The sequence below is a fragment of the Populus euphratica genome, unplaced genomic scaffold (genome assembly GCF_000495115.2).
Source record: "Populus euphratica unplaced genomic scaffold, PopEup_1.0 scaffold1546.1, whole genome shotgun sequence".
Lineage (NCBI taxonomy): Eukaryota > Viridiplantae > Streptophyta > Magnoliopsida > Malpighiales > Salicaceae > Populus > Populus euphratica.
The window spans coordinates 19,926-41,155 of NW_011501394.1; the positions used below are offsets into that span (position 1 = coordinate 19,926).

General features: G+C 27.6%; 1 protein-coding gene across 1 annotated transcript; it reads left to right on the top strand.

Moving 5' to 3' along the window:
• Positions 1–7,752: 7,752 nt before the first annotated feature.
• SULTR3;5 (sulfate transporter 3;5) lies at positions 7,753–12,983 on the top strand. Its single transcript, XM_011015616.1, has 12 exons — positions 7,753–8,138; positions 8,246–8,453; positions 8,526–8,697; positions 8,910–8,975; positions 10,046–10,159; positions 10,267–10,383; positions 10,470–10,596; positions 10,706–10,992; positions 11,067–11,257; positions 11,365–11,435; positions 11,543–11,619; positions 12,597–12,983. Exons 1-12 carry the CDS (start codon positions 7,841–7,843, stop codon positions 12,774–12,776), a joined length of 1,908 nt encoding a protein of 635 aa, XP_011013918.1. The 5' UTR covers positions 7,753–7,840; the 3' UTR covers positions 12,777–12,983.
• Positions 12,984–21,230: the final 8,247 nt, after the last annotated feature.

Genomic DNA, 21,230 nt, shown 5'->3' on the forward strand with positions numbered 1-21,230 from the left:
AAGTACCCGTAGTGTCCCAATTTTGAGCATTTTCAACTAATAAGTCTAAGTACTCCATTGCTTCATCAGGGTCTTTATCTTCAAAAGTTTCATTACACATCAATTCAACTATTTGTCTATCTCTAAGTGTTAACCCATAATAAAAATATAAAACCAATCTGTATATTTCAAAACCATGATGAGGACAAGTATTAACGAAGTCTCGATATCTATCCTGACATTAGTAAAATGTTTCTCCTGGTTTTTAAGTGAAAGTGGTGATTTGTCTTTTGAAAGAGTTTGTTTTGTGAGAAGGGAAAAACTTCTTTAAAAATTGTTATTGTATTTCATCTCAAGCACGAATGAATCCAGGTCTCAAATTTTATAGCCATGTTTTAGCTTTAATGACAAAGGAAAAGCTTTAATTTAATGGTGTTTATGCTACAATTTGAATCATTATAAATGTTGCAGACCTCCTTAAATTCTCTTAAATGCAAGTATGGATTTTTCTAAATCGAAGCCATGAAAAGAATATAAAAATTGAATAATAACTGGCTTAAAATTAAAATGGAAATTGTCTTAGTTTTCTAGGAAAAAACATTGAGGTCATTTGGACTTCTAGAACTCGAGATATAAGTTGAACATTGAACAGTGTCTAGGCTGCAAGACAGATTCAGACTTTTACGTTATTGCTAAGATTTGGACTTCCAAACAACAAAATTGAGTTTGACTTTCTCATGAAAGTTTTAAGCCTATATTTTAGCTTTCCATCCATACAAAATAGATTTAAATCTAAGATTTACAGCTTCAGATATGACCTAATTACCGAATAGTATTCCAGTTTGGACTGTACCAGCATCTTTTTTCTAAATTTGGCCCTTTCTTTGTCTTTTCAATTTCAATATTTCAACTCATTAATCAATCCTTTTATTTATGTGATAGACATACATTTAAGATGAACATTTATCATAAATTAAAGGTATTTTATGGTATCAGACTTGTTATTATAAAACATGCTTTAGTTACAGAGTTATTAATACTTTAAGTGCAAAATGATATATAAAACCTTGATAAAAATGTATTTTTAAGTACTAATTATCTACCAACTTAGAAGAAAATTTAATTTTTTATGTCAATGAGAATATTTTTATTATCAATGAGTTAAATGATATATTGAAAACCAATAAACATATAAAAATTGATGAATATAATGAGGTCAACGAGATTCAATTAATTGAAAAGTAGTTGTAATATTGATGTCTTTTTTTTTTTTAGAAGTTTATCTTTATTTTCAACAAATAAACATGTTTTATAATTTTTCATTGGAAAGGGAAAATTGAAAAAAAAAAAAAACAAAAGAGATTTTCTATAACAAAACACATCCTTAAACAATAGGCAGTGTGAATATTCTAAAATCTCTTGTCTGTTTTTTTATCTCATTTTATACCCGTATAAAATCTGAAGTAAAAAAAAAAAGAGAGATTGAAGATTTTGAATTTCGATCATTGTTTTTCGTCGAAATATGAGAAGTGATAAGAGATGATTCAATTTTTTTTGATAAATAATAATAAAAAGAAGTATGCATTAATATGAAACCTAGAGTCATTGTGTAAAGAAAAGGAGTTGAGTACAAAATAATAATGTTAACGACAGGGACCACCAAGACAAGCACCGGGGGAACAGCAAAAATCAATTATTTTGGTAGCGATCAAGGAAAGGTTTGCTGCTGCAATAAATGGTTAAGACAGGACCAAGATAACCCCTTCACCAGATCTATGTTTCTTCCTTCCTTCCTTTGTGGCATATGTAAGAAACAATGATTGATGCTGTTGAAATGAAGTACTGTAAAGTTAGCGTGGTGACTAGAGATTGACACAACAAACACTACCCCAAGACTTCCGTTTCAAACTTGCTCAGTAGAGATTGATTGCAGTCCTCACAATATTTCCAAGTTGTCGATCGAAGCAGCTGCTCAGCCCTCTTTGATTTGGGTAACCGAGGGAGGCTTCATCTAGACGATAACATATCACAGCTACGTATATTTTGGATGGATGCTTCATCTATTGGTCTTAACTGATCTTCTTAATTACCTCTCAACTAATGATTGGCATTCCTCATTTCCAGAAGTAAAATTGATTCATGGTCTAAATTAATAAATCTTGAGATCGATCAAGGCGATCGATGATGTCCATGAAAGCTCTTACACATGCAAACTCACAGAAGATGTGAACATGTCTATGCATCTCTGTAAATCAGATAAGCTCTCCGACAAGGAAGTATTCAAGTCAAAATACATAGTTTTCGAGCATCAGATATTTATTTAAGAACAAATCTGTCGACTTCGATGAAGACTTTTTACAGCTGATAGGATTTTTGTTCGAAGGTTAAATTAGTATACGTACATAGATACAATCTGTCGATGGATTTTTGAAGGAATGAAAATTCTATTCCTATTTTGAAGGTTTTTGGTTGAAAAAAATCAAGCGAGAATTATGAGAATGATCGATAAGCTTGTAAATAAAAATTATACACGCTTTCATTTCATAGATGAGGCTGCGAATAAAACCAAGGAATACGAATAAGACTCTTTTTTCTTCAAAATAATAATAATAATAATAATTTATTATTTTTATTTATTATATATCAACTACTTTTATAATCATCACTATATATCATCGGTGATAATAATGAATTATATTTTCAAAAATTATTATTATTCCACCAAAATTAATGATATCATTGTTGATAAAATTATTTTTTAATCATTAATTTTTCCATGTTAATAATGAAATTTTAGAAATTATAAATTTTATTTTGATTCTGTTATTTTAAACATAGTATTGGAATGAAAACGCCATTCTATTTTTATTTTTTTAATTCTCAATCTAATTCCTACATTTGATTTTAAAACTCACATATAATAAGCAAACGACACCTAAGACTCCTAAGAATACATGCTATTATTATTTTTTATTTTATTGAATATGCTGCTTAAATTAGAAAGTTTTTGTAAATAAATTAGTTTAAGAAAATAATTATGAAATTCTATTCAAAAAATATTCTTCTCAGAAAAAATTCAGAAACATAACCCAATTTTCATAAAACAAAATTATCTTGGTGGTAACATTTACTAAGCATATATATGCGATGTAAATTAGTCAAGTGAGAGTTAAAATTAGAAAGAAAGTACGTAAGCAAGCAAGTTAATTAAGAAACATGAAATTTTATGAATTATTCAACTTTTTATGTTATATGAACCATTAGATTAAAAAATAAATGGTTTTTATTAAATAAAAAATAAATGATTGACAAATCATGTAAAATATTTAATATTTGGACTTAGAATTTTGGAGACGCGATCACTATATCTTGCTATTTTCATTTTATAAAAGAAGTGTTTGTTCTTCATGGGGTAGTTTTACATGTAAAATATTTTATTGTAAGAGCTTTTATACGGAAAAAGTTTTAAAATGTGTGGTAGGTAATGATTTAAGAAATATAAATGGTTGTAAAACGATGATGGTGTATTGTAGAAAAAGGGGATAGAGGTGGTGATAAAAGTTGAAATAATTAGATGAAATTGTGAGTATTATCATCTATAATATATTTTATAAATTGAAAATATTTTTCAATCAAATGAATTAGATTCATAGGTTAATCATAAAACAGCATGTTGATAAGTTTTTTAATAAAATAATTTATACAAACAAATACCAGTAAAAGAAGAATCCCCTATAGGTTAGATTGCGTAGATACCATGTCAATAAAAAAAACAAAATAAAAACTTAAACTAGTAAATAAAGTTCCATGAGATAATTTTATATTATACTCTGTATCTTTTAAATTAAAGATTAATTGCTATATATATATATATATATATATATATATATATATATATAAATTAAATTAGGTATGAATCTTTGGATGTTTGCTCAAACATCACTCCCCAGATAAGTTTATATATGGAGTGTTCTTCGGATGCTTGCCAATGGTTATTGTCTCTTCACTGATGGAGTGTTCTTTGGATGCTTGCCAATGGTTACTGTCTCTTCATTGGATTTAGACATTCTCCGTATGAACTTACCTGGGGAGTGATGTTTGAGCAAACATCCAAAGATTCATGCCTAATTTCTAGCCACACACACACACACATGAAGGTGACGATCAAGATATGCAGCTGCTAGTTCTCTTCTCTAAAAGTGACAGCAATAATTTTGGTTATCATATCCTTTCCCTCTTTACTACTCTTTAGGAGCTTTTGTTATAGCAGGAATGCCATGAGTTAATTTGCAGCTGAACTGGGTGTCTACTGAACAATTAATCTTAATCAATCATCAACAAATAGTAGCAAAATAGATGAATTCTCAATGAGATATGAATGGGGCGGACCATTTTATACAATACTCTAAAATATTGTTGCCGAAATACTAAATGTACATTCACCTTCTCACATTTTATTAAGAGCTTACTTTTCAAAAAAATTTTTTTTTTTTAATTTTGATTCTCAAATTTTTTTTATGATTGCATTAAGATTAAAGAATAATTAAATCAAATTTATTAAGTAAGGATAAAATTGAGAGACAAATAACCAAAATTAAAAAATACTCTATAAATGGATAATGGTTTCAAAATTATCATAAAAAGTTCACTTGAGTCCTCAAATTTTACAAATTATACATATTTGGTCCCTCAATAGTTTTTCAATTATATTTTGTTATACAATTTTTTTTTTTTGTGTCCTAGTTCCTGTTTTAAGAGAGGAGAGAGAGAGATCACCAGATTCCAACACTAGAGAGAAAATCAACATTAACATCAATTTGAGCTACTAAAATTGTTAATTTTCAAGTTAAAGGGTTCTGATGTTTGATGAGAGGAGTTCCATTGAGGTATTTTTTTTTCAACTTCAAATTATCTAAAAAATTGAATCTAAACTAGGGAAATTTTTTTGTTTCAGGTTAAATTTGAGTTTTTATGTGGGTTTTTTTTTTAAGACATCTATGGATTTATCAAGAATTTTAGTCTCTTTTCTAGATGTTTTTGGTAAAAAAAAAAAGATGAAAAATGAGTTTTACATAAAAAATTAAACCATGTTTTTCTAGTTATTGTAATGCCCAAAATTTAAGAAAAAAAAAATGACGCATCTTTTTTTAAAAAATTCAATATATTAAGACGGATAACATGTCATCCACCCTTATTGTAATTTAAAAAAAAAAAAAAGAGCCCACGAATATGGCCTTTCTAATTGGATCAGATCTAGTGGCGTTTAACCTTTTTTTTTTGTTTTTTTTTGTTTTTTTCTTTAGAAAAATCATGCCTTTTCTTGTATGTATATTTTTAAATGATTCTATAATTTATATTTAAATTAATACACATTTTCTCTTATTTCTTATTTTCTTGTATTAAGCCTTTTTTTAAATAATTGCTTTTAGTTACTTTGTATATTTTTTGAAAATATTATTATAATTCATCTATAATTTTTTTTAATGTTTGTATAATTGAGATTTATTTAATAAAATTAAAATAATACTTATTTTTAGATAGTATTTCTAATAAGTTCAACCTCACAAGATATTTTTTTCTTCTAATTTTATCAAATCGATTTTATATGAGTGTTTATTTCTACTACTATTTGATTAAATAAAGAGTTTATATCAATAAACAAAGTTATTAAACACAATCGGATAAACAACCGATATTAAATATTTTGATTTGCATTTGCCTCTTGACTTTTTCAAATATGTATTTAGTTATCACTAGTTTTTTTCTATTGACATAGATGATTGCTGATTTTTTTAATTAAATGCATAATATTTTTTTTATTTAATAATTTTTATTTAAAAACACATGTTGAAAAAGTTTACATTTTAATTTAATGTTAAAAAATATTCAAAAAGTCCCTATTCCACAAGTACATTAAAAAGAGAGTATCACACTCAAATAGGAAAAACCATGAATGATTATTTGCCAAAGAGAAATTAAAACTTTAATTTTTTTTAACGAACAATCTTGAACAAATTACAAATGCGTATTGTTAAATATTTTTAATTTTTTAATTGAAAGCTTGTGCTGTAATCTTTAATTTAAGTTGTATTTTACTTCTTCTTCTTCTTTTAAGAAGTAAGAGACAAAACAAAAAAGTGCATCTATACATCTCTAATACTATTTCAGTTTATCTCTTAATTTGTTTAAAAATTTCTAATAGTATAATTTGAATTATGTATTGTTTTGCATCCATATTATTTTAAAATTAAATCCTTTTAAAATTATCAAAAAACTTAAATTCTTTCTAATAAAAAAATATTTGATATATATTTATAGTATCTCATTCAAAAATCTAAAGTAAATTAAGAATTTAAATTGATTATGCATTAAGAACACAAGATATATTATATATAAATATTTTTAATTTTTTAGTACATTCTCATATTTATGTTTTGGATATAAAGTTTTAATATAGTTTGAAAAATAAGTTTGAGTGGATGGGTGTACATAAAATGATATTGAGATTATAAAAAAATAGTTTAAATTATGAATATGAATAGCTTTAATAAAACAAAACTTTTGATTGCGTTTTTATAAGATAAGTTATGCTTGTGTTAAAAATATTTTCATGATTATAATATAATTTTTAGATATAAGTAGTTTTATGGCTCGTGTTATGTTGCAAGTTGGATTAAGAATTTTTGAAACTAGAAAAAAAATGTCCTAGACCTAATGAATTATTTGATATTATTATTAAATTTGAATTAGTGAATCAACCTTTAATTCTCCTATCTTAATTTTTATCTAGCACTAATTTAAAATTAATTGTATAAGAATTGTACTCAATCGATTTGATGTCTAAAAATAACATGAATAATTAGTAAAAAAAATAGTTTGATTTTAAAAAATATCAATATAATATTTTTTTAATATTAAAATGATAAATAAATTCAGGTTTGTGGCTTAACCCACCAAACTTGTCATATTTTTTAGAAACATTACTGATCACTTTATTATCAAATAGATAACCCTTTTAAAATTTCAAGATTTTAACCAATCAAAATTCCTATTCGAAAGATAGACTGTTTTTCAAAAGAAGTGTTTTTTTTTTTGAAATATAAATTTTTTATATCTTCGTCTATTAATTCATCTTCACAGTTTTACGGAATGGCTAAATAGATCTTTGTTTACTATTTTAAATTAAAATATACTATGCTCTTTTTTTTTTTTTTTCCATTGATAGTTGATGTGGTAAAAATATATACATTCGGTAATTCGTCAAAACTTTTGACCTTTTGTGAAAATATTTATATATGTTTGTCACTTTTTATGTAGCAAAATTAAATAATAATGTTGATGTGTGTGTAATGTCACCATTTTTATGAGAGTAAAACCAATTAATTTAAAAATCAATTAATAACATCAGATTTAATTAATTGGAAATCCATTAAAGCTACTTAAAAAATATATAAATTGGGTAATATATCTTGGTGAAGACGTCGGATATCCACATTTAGAACCAGTTCTTGAATGCTTAGAAAAACCTGGCAAAAAAGGCACCATGACAACAATATTGAACATTTGCTCTCGTTTACTTGGTAATTTGTTTTACTTTTTGTTAATAGATAACGACGATATCTGAAAAAGTCTCATTATCTTTATCTTAATAAAATATTATATTTGACTTTAACGAACGTTTTACCCTTAAGGCACATATCAGAAAAGCCCTTCTATTTTTATTACTAGCATCTTTATCTATCTATCTATCTATCTATATAAAGGATAAGCTCACCTTTTTATTAGCACTGCCCACCTAAATTGAGTAACCAGCCGATATATTTACTTGCTCCATAATATTTTGCCCACACACTATTCCAGCATGAATCCTAGCCAGGTGAATTTCAACTCCCCGAGAAAGTTTAGGACAACATTGAAGTCTAAATGTAAAGAGACCTTCTTCCCTGACGACCCATTTAGACAATTCAAGAATGAGAAGCCTCTCGGCAAGGCCAAGAAAACCCTTCAATATTTCGTTCCAATCTTTGAATGGCTGCCTCAATACAATCTTAAGATGTTTAGATTCGACCTTCTTGCTGGTATCACCATTACCAGCCTTGCCATTCCTCAAGGAATCAGCTATGCCAAACTCGCTGAAATTCCTCCAATCATTGGCCTATGTAAGTAATCTCACTGTTTTCTTACGTTTTTGTTTTTGGCCGTCTGCTGTTGTAATTTTTTTTTCTTAAACGAGGTTTATTGATTTCTTTCATGATTCTGGTTGCAGACTCGAGCTTCGTACCTGCTTTAGTTTATGCGATTCTCGGGAGTTCGAAGCATGTGGCGGTGGGGACAGTAGCTGCGTGCTCATTGCTCATAGCAGACACAATTGGATCCAAAGTATCATCCAAGGATGACCCAACATTGTACCTCCACTTAGTTTTCACGGCCGCTTTCATCACTGGAGTTTTTCAGGCTGCTCTAGGATTTCTAAGGCGAGTTTAAAACAGATAATGCACTCAAAATATTGTATAATTCTTTATTTGAGCCGAGTTGAATACGTGCAGACTGGGGATTCTGGTGGATTTCTTGTCGCATTCCACAATCACTGGTTTCATGGGAGGCACAGCGATTATTATCTGCCTACAGCAATTGAAGGGCTTGCTTGGAGTGAACCATTTCACCACCAAAACAGATGTGGTTTCTGTTTTGCATGCAGTTTTCAAAAATAGGCATGAGGTTTGCACTGCAGAAGATTAACAAATTAAAACGTTCTTTCCTGCTTTCTTGATGTTCTAAGAGCGGAAAACATTTGGCATAAAAGGGCGATATATTTCTATATATTGGATCATCCAATTTTGTTATAACTATCACTTCATCAATATCCATGAAAAGATTCTATTCCAACTTTACTTAGGCTGATGGTTTTTTTTTTTTTTTGTCCTTTTTAGTGGAAATGGGAAACCGCGGTTGTCGGCTTGGTCTTCCTTGTTTTCCTGCTGTTCACCCGCTATCTGGTGAGCGCACTCTCCATTAACATGACATCAACATATGATGCCATGCATGTATTATCGTTCACAATATATTTGCACAAATCAATTCTATTTGTTTTAGCATTTTAAAAAAATTTAAATTTCTTTTTATTTTTTATTTTAAATTAATATTTTTTATTATTTTTTAGAACATTTTAATATATTAATGTTAAAAATAATTTTTAAAATATAAAAAATATTATTTTAATATATTTTTAAATAAAATATATTTTAAAAAACAATTACCATCACATTTCAAAACAGTATCTGCACTAACAAATTTCATAGCGAGGTCGGCTATTTCATATTATTATTAAAGTGGTTGCTTTGAATGTAAAAGTAGTTGTTGAACACTTGTCAACATCTTACTTTGTTCTCTTTTTTCTTTCGCTTTTAATAATCAAAAGCTAAACTGTTTATTTTGAGTTTTATTTAAAATAAAAATGAGATTTTTTTATTTTTTTTAATCACACAACATCCCTGTTTTTCATATAAGGTTAAGAAACCATGAATCCAAGTATTGTTCTTATTATTATTATTATTATGGGATTAGAGAGGTTTACTTTCTTTCTTGATTTCTCGGGTTCAAATTCTGGGATCAACATCAAGATTGAACCATCAAAAATCTCTAAAGAGAAACTTAATTTCAATTGATGGACAAGCAAATATATATAAACATTCACTATAAATTAAATACATTAATATTTTTAATGTGTTACAGTTCTTTTTGGTTGTTTTATATCTAAAAATTATACTAAAAATAAAAATTCAACCAAATAGTTATTAAACACTAATTTTCTACATGAAATTATATTAAGAAAATTAGACCCATGACATATTGAAACCAACATGAACATGTAAGGAGAGGAAAAGGAAGCTATACAGAAGGAGCTGTGCGTAGGCGCTCCTATGCACATTAGTCGATCGATTGTTGTCTTTTCGGGGCGTATGTACTTTATCTCATTATGGTACCTTATGCATGAGATTGCGGCTGAGAGTATTCTAATTCTTACTGTGCTAATTCTAATAACATTTTTAAAATGGTGAATTTTCAGAGGCAAAGAAAACCCAAGCTATTTTGGGTCTCAGCTATGGCTCCGATGGTGGTCGTTGTACTTGGCTGCTTGTTAGCCTACTTTACTCGTGACAGAAAACACAGCATCCAAACTGTAAATTGACTTAGTTCTAACTTACAAAAACCATGTCTAATTAGTTTTTGTCAAATATATGTACATGCTTACGACTTCCCTCTTATCTGTGTTCTATCACTAATTAGGTTGGGAGCCTGCATAAAGGGTTAAATCCGATAAGCATCAAATACTTGAATTTTGACGCTAAGTATCTGCCCTACACTTTGAAAGCTGGAATCATTACTGGCATCATTGCTTTGGCTGTAAGCTCGCTAAATTTCTTTTACTCATTTACGAAAACCGTATATTATTATTAATCGAGAGCGAACTGAAACGATACTTATTGCAGGAAGGGATTGCAATTGGAAGAAGTTTTGCCATAATGAATAATGAACAAGTTGATGGAAACAAGGAGATGATAGCTTTTGGTTTCATGAACATTGTTGGGTCTTGCTTCTCATGCTACTTGACCACTGGTATCTATGCATATGCGTGTTCTTTAATTCTTGGTTTGTTTGAGAAATGAAAGTAGAAAAGAAAAACTTAGTAGAGCATTTTTCATATGATTAGTGCTTTAATTTGCAGGACCATTCTCGAAAACTGCAGTGAATTACAATTCTGGGTGTAAGACAGCAGCGTCGAACTTAGTAATGGCTATTGGCATGATGCTCACTCTCCTATTCTTAGCTCCTCTCTTTAGCTACACCCCTCTCGTTGCTCTATCTGCCATTATCATGTCTGCGATGTTAGGCCTCATCAACTATGAGGAGGCTTATCACTTGTTCAAGGTTGACAAGTTTGATTTCTGCATTTGCTTAGCTGCTTTTTTTGGTGTTGCGTTCATAACCATGGATACAGGCCTCATGATATCAGTAAGGATTTTCAACCCAACAGTATATCTCTATATATCACAGGAAACAGCTAACTTTCCATTCTTCGATTTAAGGTTGCGCTTGCTTTGTTGAGGGCACTTCTGTATGTGGCCAGACCTGCTGCTTGTAAGCTTGGAAAATTGCCAGACTCAACCTTGTACCGCGACACCGAACAGTATGCTGAAGCCTCAGGTCCCCCTGGAATTCTTGCTATACAACTTGGTTCTCCTATTTATTATGCAAATGGCAACTATATAAGAGAGAGGTAATCACACTTGACATGCTTTCTTAAGAAGAAGAAGAAATAATCTTCGGTTTATCACACACGTGCGCAGCATTTTAATTAGTAACTAATTAATTATATGTGAACAGGATTCTCCGGTGGATTCGAAATGACGAGGGTAATGGGAAAGCTGTGAAGCATGTTTTGCTAGATTTGACGGGTAAGGTCAATTAATTTGCGTGCAGCCTCAACCTAGCTAGTGCTACATTCCAAATTTGACGATTCCATGTCAATGCTGATCTAAAATTATAAATACTGCTGCAACAGGAATTACATCCATTGACACGACAGGCATCGAAACCTTAGTTGAAGTGCTCAGAATGTTGGAAGTCAAACACATTAAGGTAAAATTACATTAAGAGGAAGCTTGTTGCTCTTTCTTGTATTGTTCATGCGGGCCTTGGTGTATTGTGTGCTGTTGAAAAACTACAATTTAGTCTAAGAAGTACTTTTTGATCCCTAGTTTTTTGGGGTTTCATGTTTTATTCTGAGCTTCAATGATTTTATGTTTTGAAATTTGAGATGAGAGAGAAAATAGTTAGATGATTATATTTCAGCTACTAAAAATACTAATATTTATTAATGGGCTCCTCTTAATAAGAAAAGTATCATTAAGGTATTTTTTAAATTTTATTTCATTGAAAAAGGGAGTTTGATATTAAGAAATAATTTATTTGTTTGATTAATTTTTTTAGACTGATTTAAATGTATTTTAAGGTTAAAAATTAGTTTATTAAGATTTTTAGTGTGTTTATTATATGTTTTTAGATAAAAATAACTTAAAATTGGGTTCTTAGTCCAAAAAATCTCTTACTTAACTTTCCAACGGTCATTCCTTTTGCTATAATTTAAATTAATATATGATATGTGATCTATTTTATTTAAAATAAAAATTTATTTTTAAATATTTAAATAAAAAAATAACTATATGAGTCCAGCCTTGTAGACGTACGCGAGTTAGGCTTTTCTATTGTTAAGAAAAGTAGTTAGGACCAATCTTCTAGTACAAGCACGGTTTCTTTCTATAATCTTCATTTTTTTTATTTTTTTTAGATTTTTATTGAAATACACTCTAAACAAAATATTCAACATGATTGTTTTAATAGAGTTTTATATGATCTTATTATATTTTTTTTTTCCTATAAAATATTGAAATATTTTTTTTTTTTAAACTTGCTTTAAAATTATTTTTAATACTTGCTTGTAAAATTATGATAAGATATCCTTTCTTTATTTATTTATATTTCTTTTTTTATTATTTATTTTTTTGTTTTTTGTGCTGGAGAACTAAATAAATATATCCCTTAATTGTTTATGGCAGATGAAAATTGTAAACCCCAGGCTAGAGGTTTTGGAGAAAATGATGAAATCAAAATTCGTAGATAAGATCGGGAAGGAATCCATATTTTTGTGCATGGAAGATGCAGTTGAAGCAAGTTATGATTTTTCAGTCACTGCAGAAAAGCAAGGGTTCGAAGAACAACGTTCGGGCGTTGCTTAGGGCTGTCAGCCTACCGATCCTGCAATTGGTGGTCGCCGCATCGTAACAAGTGAAACGCCTAGTTAGCTGATAGGTTCTCCTACTACTTTTTTTTTTTTTTGGGTGCCTGATGTAATATGTCGAAGAAACGTACCTTTCACGTAAAACACGACACCTTGACCTTGTTGTGTCAATAAATAAATGTGATGCTTGAGATATTAATTTTTTCACTAATTTTTATTTATTAAATGACGTAACAATTATTATAATGAAAGAATTCCAAACTATATATGGACATTAGATCTTATAATTATGAAATTGAATATGATTAAACAATAATCAGATGAAGGTCACATCTCTTGATGAAGAAATTCAATAAAATAATTAAGTATCTCAAAGTGTTATATGTCTTTTTGATGTGAATATTTTTTATCTTTAGGTTAAAATTATATACATTTACGATTATACCAATTCATTTAAGATACTTGAATTTTAACTTTTTCAGTGTTATAATATAATTATTAATTTTAATATATATATATATATATATATTAATTTTTTAAAAAAATATGGAGTCACTAGAAGATCATTCAAATGATTAGTTTGAATGTAAAATATAAAAAGAAAAATGTGATGTATAGTATAATATAGTTATTCTACATTGTAAAGTTAAAAAATAATTTATATGAATATAAGTTATATAGTTATTTTATATCAAAAAGTCAAGAAACATTCCATATATATATAGACTTTATATGTAATTATCTTACATTGAAAAGTTAAGAAATAATAAATGTAGATACATCCTATATAAAAAAAAATTATATAAGCTAAGCATTTATAAATTAATTGTATATTTTTTGGGTTTATTAAAAATATATATAAAACAAAAAGTTAGGTCTCATCCAAGTTATATTATAGGTCACTCGGGTCCGGTTTTGATCGAACTAATTACAAACCTAAGATTTTTCAATTTGAGATCTAACCAAAATCCTAAATTATTTGATTCCAAATTAATCTGTTGGGTTGGGATCACTTAATTTACCATGGGTTGAAAACAATTCGTTAGTTTAACTAGAGGAATCTAGATTCATCAAGTGAGTAAAAATTAATATTATGATAAATATATCTTCATTATTTATAATATATTTTCAAAATATTCCTAAACTTAATTTATAATTTTATCTAATTTATTATAAAATAAAATTATCTAAAACCACCGAACATCCTTTTATTATATTAATTTGGTATCAACTTCTTTACATAAAAAAGGGTATAATACCACTCAGCCATATGAATTTGATCACTTTAAAAGGAATGGTATTAATTGGACAATTTCTAGCTAATTAAATATTGATATGTAATACAATCAAAAGATTGATATCTTTTCTCAAATATAAGAGTGTCAAAATAATAAACAAACTTGACAAAACCGAGATCGAACCACAGAGAGGTTAACTATATAAATAATAAATAATGATGATGATGATGATGATGATGAGTTAAAGAGGACTTTGAGATATAAGATTAATGTGAAGATTAAACAATGATAAAATAGTTGTAAAAGTTAGAAGATCCACTAATAGTATTTCAAATAAGTATAATATAAATTGTTTTTATTACTCAACTAGAAACCACCCACAAAGGAGGTTCTAATTGGATGATTTGTCATTAATAACTCATTATAAATTATTAACATGATCATATTAATTATCTTATTTAAGTAACACCAAATTTTTAAATATTATCAGGAATTCATGATGTTAACTTATGTTAACAACAAATCAAGTTCTTTTCATAGCACAGGTATAGGTTATACCATACGATTGCCTATGAAAATGCCAAGCATTTATTGTATCAAGTGTTATACAACACAAATCTATATTAACCATTTTAACAAGCAATGTATTAAGAATTAATAAAATAAAAATAATAAGACATATTAAAAGCAAGTTGTTTAGGATATAATTATTGGAATTCATATTGAGTTTATATTATACTTATCTCAACACCATTAGTGAAACCTTTTTACTTTGACATAATAAACTTAACTAAACATAATGAAAAGGAGAAGCATAAATAAATAAGAGGAGAACATAATTATATAAGTAAGGGAAATGAAAGACATAAATAAGAGAATAATTAAAGGAAAACTTAAGCATTACAAAAATATATATAAAAAAAAGAGCAAGAACATAATTTTAACTTGAAAATCAAGATGCTTAAATACATGGCGAATGCCTCTTTTTATGGCCAAAATTTGAAACTATTGATTTGATGACTAATAATTGAGTGGGTGGCCACCTCTTGACTTGGTCATAATCATTATCTTCTTATTTATAGAAAACATCATTGCTAATATCAGAATTTGAACAGATGATCTTCATGAAAGTTTTAGAAAATTATTTTAGCTTTCCAATGAAAAACATTGGTGCAATTGGACTTCTAAAACTCGAGATATGAGTTTAACACTAAACAATATCTAGGTTACATGATAGATTCTGACTTTTTTTTATGCTAACATTTGGACTTTCAAATTGTAGAATTCAGTCTTGGACTCTTTATAAATGTTTTAGATCTATGTTTTAGCTTTTTATCCATATAAACCAAACTGAAAAATCTATAGCTCTAGATATGACCCAATGACTAAACAGTGTTTCAATTTGGACTGAACCATATATTTTTTTTAAGCTTAGCTTTTTATTTACCTTCTCAATTTCATTAGTTAAACTCATTAATCAATCCTTTCATTTATGTGAGAGGCCTGCATTTAACATAAACATTTACCGTAAATTAAAGGTATCTTATATTATTAGATATGTTATTATAAAACATGTTTTAGTTAATGAGTTATTGATATTTCAAGTGCAAATTGATGATATAAAACCTTGATAAAAATACACTTTAAATATTAATCAATATGTGTCATAATTTCATTAAAAATAAGCTAAAAGTGGCCAAATTCACACGATGGAGTATTCAATTTTAGTACCCTTTTTAACATGGAAAGGATATTATGATCAGATTCATATGGTAAAGGGATATATGACAATTTTAAACCCTTTTCCAAGTACTAATTAAGAAATAACATTTAGTTTTGTGACAAATATAACTTCTGTAATATATTAAAAAATATCCTAAACTTGATTTATTGTTTTATATGAATTAATATAAAAAATATTGAGAATCCTATAAAATAAAAAATAAATGTATTAGGAGGATTAATTTAAAAAAATATAATTTTTTTGTGCTTCATCAAATTTGTTTGAAATATTAAATTATTATATATAATAATATTAAATTAATTTTTAATATTATGGTTTGTTCAATGATGATAGTAAGTATAAACATTTGAATTTATTTAGGGTTTATACGTTATCCTAATTTCATCTAAAGTCTTTTATTTATTGATGATAATGATAATGTTTTAATATTTCATGGTCTTAATTAATTTCTTTCCCAGGAAATCATTAACAAGTAAAATATGTAACCACAAAACAATTTTATCTATAGTGTGTTATGTTTGAAGATAGTTTTTGGGACTATAAGAGCAATTACTTTTAAAAGTGTTTTTCATATAAAAAAATATAAAAAAATATTTTTTATTTTTTAAAAATCATTATAAAAAATAATTAATTTTCAAAGATCTTGTATTTTTTGTTCCAGTGTAACCTTGTATTTCTGTCATACATACTTCACGGTCTTAATTAATTTCTTTCCTAGGAAATCGTTGACAAGTAAAATATACAACCACAAAACAACTTTAGTTATGGTGTGTTAGGTCTTGTGGTAGTGTTTGAGAGTGTGATAATGATTGATTTTCAAAGTATTTTTCCCTAGGAAATGCATGAAAATAATTTTTATTTTTAAAAAATAATTAATTTTCTAAGATCTTTTATTTTTGTTCCAGTATACAAGTATTTATGCCAAAGATATTTCATGGTCTTGATTAATTTCTTTCCCAGGAAATAATTGACAAGTAAAATATGTAATCACAAAATAGCCCTAGTTATAATATGTTATTTCCTAGTTGTTATGTGTTATGTCTTGCAGTAGTGCTTGGAAAGGTGATAGTAGTTATTTTTTAAAGTATTTTTTAATTGGAAATGCATGCAAATAATGTTATTTTTATTTTTAAAAAATTGATTAATTTTCAATGAACTTTTATGTTTGTTTTACTATACCCTACACATACTTCATGGTTTTGATTAATTTCTTTCCTAAGAAATCATTGACAAGTAAACTATATAACCACAAAACAACCTTATTCATGGCATGTTATGTGATTAATACTCAAAAATACATTTTTATTATAATTTTATATTATCATATTACACTTAAAGTATCATTAAATTCTCTAACTTGAACATATTTTATAATAATAAGTCTGATAACATAAGTTATCTTTAATTTATGGTAAATATTCATTTTGAATGCAGGAATATCTCACAATTTAAAGAATTGATTGATGTGTTTAATTTTTAAAATTAAGAAGACAAAGAGAGGGTTAAACTTAAAGAATAGTTATTGGTTCAATTCAAACTATAACATCATTTAACTATTGGATCATAACTGGAGCTGTAGAATATGGCTATTGGATCATAACTGGAGCTGTAGAACATGGATTTAGATATGGTTTATATGGATGGAAAGTTAAGACATAGGCCTAAAACTTTCATGAAAAGTCAAAGATTTAAAACGGTCGTTTGCAAGTTCAAATTATAGCAACAAAAGAGAAATCGAAACCCGTCTTGCAGCCTAGATACTATTTAGAGTTTAGCTCATATCTTAAGTTCTATAAGTCTAAATGAGCTCATTCTTATTTTTTTGAAAAGCTGAGATAAATTCTCAGCACTTTCATGAAGACTATCTATTCAAATTATGACATTAGCAATGATATTTTATTTAGAAAAGACGATAATGCTTGTCACCAAGTCAAGAGGTGGTTATCCTACTCAATAATTAGTCATCAAATTAATAGTTTTGAATTTTGGTCTATAAAAGGAGACATTTGCCATACATTTAGACATCTTGATATTTAAATCAAGATCATTCTCTCTCTCTCTTTGTATTTTAATGTTCAAGTTTTATTTTATATGTTTAAATCAAGATCATTCTCTCTCTCTTTGTATTTTAATGTTTAAGTTTTATTTTATATTATATTAATCTCTTATTTATACTTTTCATTTCATTTCCTTTAATTAGTTAATGTATATCATTATTATGTTTTTATTTTTTTATTTATATTTCTCTTCTTTATTATGTTTAATTAAGTTAATTTTGTCAAGGTAAAAAGGGTACACTAATGGTGTAAGAATAAATATAATATAAACTCAACATGGACTTTAATGTTTGATACTAGCATGTTTTATATTTGTTATCTTACTCACTCTTAATACCTTACTTGTTAAATGATTAATCTAGATTTGATTTAAATAACCCTTGGTACATCAAATACTTGGCACTTTCATAACCTACTATATGGTATAACCGGCACTTATGCTATGAAAAGAACTTGATTTATTGTTAATTGATTAGTACTTAAAAATGCATTTTTATTGATGTTTTATATTATTATTTTGTACTTGAAGTATCAATAACTCCTTAACTAGAATATGTTTTGTAATAATATATCTAATAAATATAAAATACCTTTAATTTATGGTTAATTTTCATCTTAAATGCAGGCTTATCTCATAAAAAAAAAGGATTGATTGATGAGTTTAACTTCTGAAATTTAGAAGATAAGGAAAGGACCAAGCTTAAAAAAAAGATGTTAATTCAATCCAAACTGTAACACTATTCAATTATTAGATCATAACTGGAGTTGTAAAACTTGGATTTAGATCTGTTTTATAAGGATGAAAAGTTAAGACATCAGCATTAAACATTCATGCGGAGTCTAAGATTCAAAAAGGTCATTTTCAAGTTCAAATTATAGTAATAACAGAGAAGTTCGAATCTGTCCTACAACCCATACATTGTTTAGTGTTTAGCCCATATCTCGAGTTTTAGAAGTCCAAATGACCTCATTTGTTTTTTGTTGGAAAGCTGAGATAATTTTCTAGAACATTCATGGGGAAAATCTGTTCAAATTATGATGTTAGCAATGACGTTTTGATCAGACAAAAAGATAAGGATTGTTACCAAGTCAAGATGTGGTTACCTACTAAATAATTAGTCAACAAATCAATAGTTTTAAATTTTGGCCTATAAAAGGAGGCATTTGTCATGCATTTAGGCATCTTGGTTTTCATATTAAGATTATATTCTTGCTCTTTTTCTTTATATTTTTTTTATAATGCTTAAGTTTTGCTTTCATTAATCTTTTATTTATCCTTTTCATTTCCTTTCTTTTACTTAGTTAACTTATATCTTATTTATGTTCTTACCTTGTTTATTTATGTTTATCTTCTTCATTATATTTAGCTAAGTTTATTATGTCAAGGTGAAAATATTACATTAATGGTGTATGAATAAGTATAGTATAAACTCAACATGTGCTTTAATGTTTGATACTATATTTTTTATATTTGTTATCTTGTTCACTTTTAATACTTTGCTTGTTAAATGGTTAATTTAGATTTGTGTTGTATAACAGTTGATACAATAAACACTTGACACTGTCATAGCCTAATCATATGGTATAATCTACACCTATGCTACGAAAAGAACTTGATTTGTTGTTAACATAAGTTATAATCATGAATACCTGACAACATTTGCAAGTATTAGCATTATTCGAATAAGATAGCTAATGTAATCATGTTAACAATTTATAATCCAATTAGAACCTCATTTGTATATAGTTTCTAGTTGAATAATAAAAAAAGTTCATAGTATACTTATTTAAAATACCATTAGTGGATCCTCTAACTTTAACATTTATTTTTATCATTATTTAATTCTCACATTAATCTTACAATCTCAACGTCCCCTTTTATTATTATTATTATTATTGCTTCCTAACATGACTAAAAGATTGATGTCTTCTCCTAAATGCAGGAGTGTCGAAGTAATAAATAATCCGGCAAGACCGGGGTAGAACCATAGGGAGGTTAATTATACAAATTATAAATAATAATAATACAACAACAATAACAACAACAACAACAACAATAACAAGATAACAAATATAAAACATGTTAGTATCAAACATTAAAGTCCATATTAAGTTTACATTATACTTATTCTTACACCATTAGTGTAACCTTTTCACCTTGACATAATTAACTTAGCTAGACATAATGAAAGAAAGCAAAATAGATAAACAAAATAAGAACATAAAAGTTAACTAAGTAAAGGAAAGGAAATGAAAGGCATAAACTTAATATTAATGAAAACAAAGCATAAAAAATACAAAGAGAGAAAGGAAGAGCATGATCTTGATCTGGAAACCAAGATGCCTAAATGCATGGCAAATGCCTCCTTTTATAGGCCAAAATTGGGAACTATTGATTTGATGACTAATTGATAAGTGGGTGACCAACTTTTGACTTGGTGACAATCCTTATCTTCTTTTGTCTGCCCAAAACGTCATTGATAACGTCAAAATTGGAGCCAGTTGCAAACATGAAAGTTGTAGGCAATTGTCTCAGCTTTCTTGTGTAAAACATTCAGCTCATTTGGACTTCTAGAACTCCAGATATGGCCAAAATACCGAACAGTGCTCGGGCTGGAAGACAGATTCGGGCTTCTTTGTTGTTGCTACAATTTGGACTTGATAATGGCCTTTTTAGATCTTGGCTCTATATAAAAGTTGTAGGCCTATGTCTTACCTTTCCATCCATATAAAGTAGATCTAAACTCAGATCTATAGCTCCAGATATGACCCAATTACCGAACAATGTTCTAATTTGGATCGCACCGACATCTCTTTTCTAAGTTTGGCCATCTCTTTATCGTTTCAATTTCAGTTCTTAAAATTCATCAATCAATCCTTTTATTTATGTGATAGGCCTGCATTTAAAATGAACATTTATCACAAATTAAAGGTATCTTATATTATTAGATATATTATTATAAAACATGCTTTAGTTAAGGAGTTATTGATACTTCAAGTGCAAAATGATGATATAAAACCTTGATAAAAATGCACTTTTAAGTACTAATCACACCCCCCAACCAGCTTATTACTAGTCCCTAGTATGGATAAAAATACACTTTTAAGTATCAATCACACCCCTCAACTAGCTTATTACTAGTCCCTAGTAATCAAAGCGTTAAAATAGAAAAATACTTTGTAAATTCCACAAAGCAAGGTAGTCATCATTTAAGTTCCATTAATCTATCCAGATAAACAAACTCTCGTTAAATTTATATACCTGCTCAATACCTCTTAACAAGATATTCATAAACCTTTCTTTTGTGCTTAATGTATCAACATATAATTATGGGCTTTTCTTAGAAGAAAACAAAATTTTTGTTCTAATGTTTAAGGTTAACTTCCTTGGGTTGGGATTATTATTTTTTTTT